This window comes from Triticum dicoccoides, chromosome 1B (genome assembly GCF_002162155.2).
Source record: "Triticum dicoccoides isolate Atlit2015 ecotype Zavitan chromosome 1B, WEW_v2.0, whole genome shotgun sequence".
NCBI lineage: Eukaryota > Viridiplantae > Streptophyta > Magnoliopsida > Poales > Poaceae > Triticum > Triticum dicoccoides.
This window is the reverse complement of record NC_041381.1, coordinates 337,289,830-337,295,480: the sequence shown is the minus strand read 5'-3', so window position 1 is coordinate 337,295,480 and position 5,651 is coordinate 337,289,830. Positions and strand designations below refer to the sequence as shown.

The window sequence follows — 5,651 nt, the reverse complement described above, 5'->3', positions numbered from 1 at the left end:
GGATGCTCATTTTGGCATTGGGGAGAAGAATACATCGATTTATTGATAGGAAGAAACTTAATAGATGTTTGTGCACTCGTTGGTAGAACCGAGGCTAGTGATGCGGCTACATGTGCAACTAGAGAAGAAACTAGAGGGGAAGCAACGTCTATTTTAGAATCAAAGAAGAATGAAGAATGCAAGATCAATAATCCGCCGATCAACAATGAAGGCATGGAGAAAATGTTGGTCCAACTAGTGGGAGCAGTTATCAAAGTTGGATATCTTCTTGTGGTTCTTGTTTTCTTTGGTCTTGCTACTCTAACAAAGATTTGATGAATTATTATGTATCCAATGCCCTTGAACAAATTAAAAATAAAACACAAAATTAAAATGCAGATTACTGATTTACTGCGGATATCTTTTTTTACGGTTGCGGGGTGTGCTCGGCCGCCGCCCCGCTGGCCCGCAAAGCCGTTTTTTCGTGAAATGAATACGTATTTTATGGGTCGGCATTACACGGGGTCTGCTAGAGATGCTCTAAACATTGCGTTAGATGATTTCCTGCAGTAATTTAAAGTACTTAGCATTTTGTTTACTTTTGGGAAAGCTAAACTATCGCATCAACGAATTGATGCCACTTTCCAATCTCAAAAAGGTAAAACTACAAGCCAAAAGGCAATCGATAAAGGCCAATTCCATTTCCTGGTTTTCCACCCATCATCTCCGGTACTTCCATATCCCTTTCCCCTTCCTTGTAGCCGCTAGCACGATTTTTCCTCCTTGGGTTCAATCCGTGACACAGGCAAGCAAGCTCCGCTTGATGGCGCGTATCTTCTTCAGGCACTTCTTGGCGCGGTCGATGGCCATGTCCGCCCGGTCCTTCACCCCCGAAGCCGCATTCTTCCTCCGGCGCTTCCCCTGCTCGAGGCCGGCCGCGCCGCCGCCGCCGCACCACTTCCTCTTGTTGGTCGAGGACTCTGCAGGTTGCGCATGCAATGCAAGACCGCCATTAATGGTGACCGCGGATGCTCGCGCAGGATTATCATCAGGGGAGGATGGCACGCAGAGAACGCACAGACGCGCTGTATACGTACCTTGCGTGAACATAAGGTCCGCGGGCGCAGCAGGGTGGGACGAGGAGGACGGGGAGGAGCAGCCGGCGGGGGCGCCGCCGTCCAGGCAGGCGAGCGCGAACGCGTCGTCGTCGTCCCAGCCGGGCTTGGAGACGAGGCGCCTGAGCTCGTCCTTGAGCGGGCCGAGGCGGCCCGGGTGCGCGGCCTCCAGCTTCGCCAGCTCCTCCGCCGCAACCGCGGCCATCCACGCCCACTGCCCCGGCGCCGACGCCATCGCCGGCCGCGTCCAAGCTCCCAAAGCGAATACAAAACGCGGCAGCGGGCGAGAGGCAGAGACCGGACGCGACGCGACGCGCGGCTAGGGGCGGGGAGGCGAATTTGACCGAGGTTTGATTGACGCGGACGCGCGCGCGCGCTGCAGGCGCGCCGCTGCAAGTTCACACGGCACGCCAATCCCTGGCCTGCCCTCCTGCTCTGTCTCCTCGGTTCCAGCGGCTTTTCGAGTCCTGGTCCTGCCCGTTGGTTCTTTCCTGGCTTCGTGTTTTGTACCTACGCGAGTTTTGGGAAACGGAGACCGCCCGCTACTGTAGCTACTCTAGCCGCGGACTTCAATGGGCCCATGGGGGCAGAGGTAGCACGTCTGCACGTCTCGCTGACCCCGTTGCGGTCCGGGATGGATGGCAAAAAAACGCACCAATGCTATGAATAAAGACTTGAAGAGCGTTAATGGACCTTTCATTGTATAAAGGTACATGTTCGGTTCAAAGTAATTTAACAGAATTCTAAGGATTCAATTTCTAGAAAAGAAGATTGAATTCGTTTCTAGGATTGGAAATAATATGATTTTCTCTATTGCTGAAGAATATATGTCCTTAAGAATATTGCTGAAAAATATAACATGCTTTTACATCCAACTACTACGTAATTTTGCGAGTCCCGTCATAAATTGATTTGTCTTTGCTTGCATTGCATTCCTTGCTTTAGGAAGGAAAACCATTGATTTTTCTAAATCTAACGCCTTAGCTAGGAAAAAGAGACCAGCAATATCTACGGAGTAATTCAGTGCTGAAGAGTGAGTTCCTTAAACTTTTGACTATTTCTTGTTTTGGACTACTTGCGACGACAACTCTTGGTATTCCATAATGATCATCGACCGTCGAGAAAGCCATCTTGAAGGATGCTCGCTTAGTCCTTGCCCTCGTTTCGTCCCGTCATTGGAAGGCCCCCACAATTTGTAAGGGTTTGCATCTTCACTAATGGGTTCATGACATCCAGGGGACATTTGGTCCTGCCACGATGGTTCAGTATATCGATCTTAGGTGGCCAGCGGGTGGATTCATCGCTCGAGCCACGTCTGCAAGACATGCTCACCCTTCAGCCTACGGCCCATCAGACTGACAACTGCGTCGATCAGCTTCTGAGCCCTGTATAATGGCTTCTTCATCTTCTTCCACGACATCAGACGCTTGGGCGGCTAGTTTACGAAGGGAGGCAGGTCCCCCACGAGGTCGGGGAAATAGAACCAGTTGTTATGTTAGTCGTGGACCGACTGGAGCAGTACAATCTTAATGTAATCTGATACAAGACAGAGCTGGAGGTTGGCACCTCCAAGGTTGATCGCAGACATCGTCACAATTCTTCTAGACCTTGACCCGTAGGTTATAGTGAAATAGCTTGAAGTTCCGGGTCGTCCCGATAATCCACTCGCAAAGAGTGATGAAGTTTGCGATGTGGAGAATGACGTTGGGTGTCATATGACGCAACTGACACCCGTGGAAGAATAGAAGCTCGTGCACGAAGCTGTGCAATGGGAAGGCCAAGCCTCAGTAGAAGGACTGTTAGTGCACCACCCGCTCCGGCTACTGCCTTGACCGCGATCTCCCTCACCTCACGCCATTGATAAATCGCTGGGGTGGAGAAAGAGATAAAGAAAGCAAAATTCGACGAGCATGAGCTTGCGGCAATGGCGGTCCGAAGGAGGGTGGAGAAGCACTGGTGCAATCTGTGAGAGGAACATGGAGAGTGGGGGAAATGCTTTTTGTTCCATCTCTTTATATTCCACAGTGAAACCCAAGCGATGGCCTTGGCAAGTCGACATGCGTCCTCTTCCCTCTGATGTCTCCCACTACATGATATATGGGCGCAGAGATGCAGGCATTATCATCATGACACCGCGGTAAAAGTGGAACCGACTGGACATCTCCCTATCTTTACTCTAGTGATGATGGGACATGACGACGCAAGTGGCAGTGGCGCCTCGGTTGCTGCGACTAGCGGTAAACGATTCAAAGTCGCGAAGATGCAACACTAGAGGCTGCGCGGTTGTGGGGTTGTTACGCCACGAAGCCAAAAGCTATGAAGTCGCAAATACATATCATCAGGAACCGTGTGGCCACGAAGATTTTTGAAGTCGGGTCACAAGAACTTGGACTACACACGCCATTTGGCACAAAAAGAGCCCGCTTGGATTTTTTTCAAGGGGGCAAGACTCCAAAACTCCAGACATGCTCAGGGCTACCGTCGATACATTATACCGAGGGCGGCCCATCGACTGGGATGCCCAATACTCGGCCGGCCTCGGAGGCATAGCGACAGCCTTCTCCCAGTGATCGATCCAAGGGCCTGGCTTGAAGATGAAGTATGTTCTTGGCGTGCAAGCCAAGAAGTCCTCGTGGCAAGGTCGAATAGGATTTCTGTAAACCCTAGCCCTCATGGCCCCTTTATAAGGTGAGGCTAGGGGTAGTTCGAGACATCCATGCCAATACACAAACCATAGCATTCGACGTGATCAACTCATAACCCCCTCACATGAGGTGCTCCCACATCAATCCAAAACAAAGGAGGAGTAGAGTATCGACCATGACAACCCGAACCTGGGTGAAAACCTTGTGCGAACTCCCCTCTAGTATTCCAATAATCCTACATCTATGAAGCTTTACGAAACCATTTATGTAAGCTTCCTAAATAACTCTATCGCCCCCTGCATTTCTAGTGGGTGGGGCTGAAAGTGCAACTAATCCCTGGGTGGTTTTGGTAATTCTTAACGACATATAGTTCATTGAACTAATGCTCTTTCAAGATGATCATTTCAGAAAGTTCAATGATTGGCATGGCATGGACTAGAGATGTGGACCCCTCAAAATGCTAAGGATATATATTGGCAACAAGCTCAAGACTCTACATTTTCATTTTAGTGATCCAAGATCACATTGAGTCCATAGGGAAAACAATACTATTAAAAGGGGATGAGGTGTTTCTTAATGGATTACTTGCTCAAAATGCTTAGTGATATGCTCCAAAACCCTCAACCACTTTCTCACATCCACATATGTCCTAAACCTAAAAGTCAAATTCAGCCCCACCGATTTGATCTATCCGGCGCCACCGAGTTTCATTTGACATAGCCACTGCCACAAACTCTAGTTACTTCGGTCTCACCGATAGGGATCTCGGTCTCACCGAGATGGGATCGCAAACTCCCTGTTTCCATTTTGTAACATTTCGGTCTCACCGAAATGAGCAAATCGGTCCCACTGAGTCTACATTGCAAACTCCCTGTTTCCTTTTCGTAACACTTCGGTTCCACCAAAGTGAGAGAATCGGTCCCACCGAGTTTGCCTGACCAACCCTCTGTGTGCCTATTGCTGAAATCGGTCCCACCGAGTTTATGCGATCGGTCACACTGAGATTACGTTATGCCCTAACCCTAGCATATCGGTTTCACCGAGATGACTATATCGGTCCCACCGAGAACTCTAACGTTCATATTTTTACCTGGATCGGTCTGACCGAGTTTTCTTATTCGGTCCCATCGAGTTTGGGAATTTGTGTGTAACGGTTAGATTTTGTGTGGAGGCTATATATACCCCTGCACCCATTCTTCATTCGTGAAGAGAGCCATCAGAACATACCTACACTTCCACTACTCATTTTCTGAGAGAGAACCACCTACTCATGTGTTGAGGCCAAGATATTCCAATCCTACCACAAGAATCTTGATCTCTAGCCTTTCCCAAGTTGCTTTCCACTCAAATCATCTTTCCACCATAGCCAAATCTTTGAGAGAGAGTTGAGTGTTGGGGAGACTATCATTTGAAGCACAAGACCAAGGAGTTCATCATCAACACACCACCTATTACCTTTTGAAGAGTGGTGTCTCCTAGATTGGTTAGGTGAGACTTGGGAGCCTCCATCAAGATCGTGGAGTTGAACCAAGGAGTTTGTAAGGGCAAGGAGATCGCCTACTTCGTGAAGATCTACCCTAGTGAGGCAAGTCCTTCGTGGGCGATGGCCATGATGGGATAGACAAGGTTGCTTCTTCACGGACCCTTTGTGGGTGGAGCCCTCCATGGACTCGCGCAACCATTACCCTTCGTGGGTTGAAGTCTCCATCAATGTGGATGTACGATAGCACCACCTATCGGAACCACGCCAAAAATCTCCATGTCAACATTGCATTTGCTCCCTCCAAACTTCTCCCATTTACTTTGTTGCAAGTTGCATGCTTTACTTTCTGCTGCCCATATACTCTTTGCATGCTTGCTTGAATTGTATTAAGATTGCTTGACTTGTGCTAAGTTGCTAAAATCTACCTAG

General features: G+C 49.1%; 1 protein-coding gene across 1 annotated transcript; it reads right to left on the bottom strand.

Annotated features, from left to right (window-relative positions):
• Nucleotides 1-506: 506 nt before the first annotated feature.
• On the bottom strand, nucleotides 507-1,329 carry LOC119350361. Its single transcript, XM_037618232.1, has 2 exons — nucleotides 1,077-1,329; nucleotides 507-959 (listed from the first exon to the last, which is right to left on the bottom strand). The coding sequence occupies exons 1-2, from the start codon at nucleotides 1,327-1,329 to the stop codon at nucleotides 769-771; spliced, it is 444 nt and encodes a 147-aa protein (XP_037474129.1). The 3' UTR covers nucleotides 507-768.
• Between the last annotated feature and the right edge of the window lie 4,322 nt (nucleotides 1,330-5,651).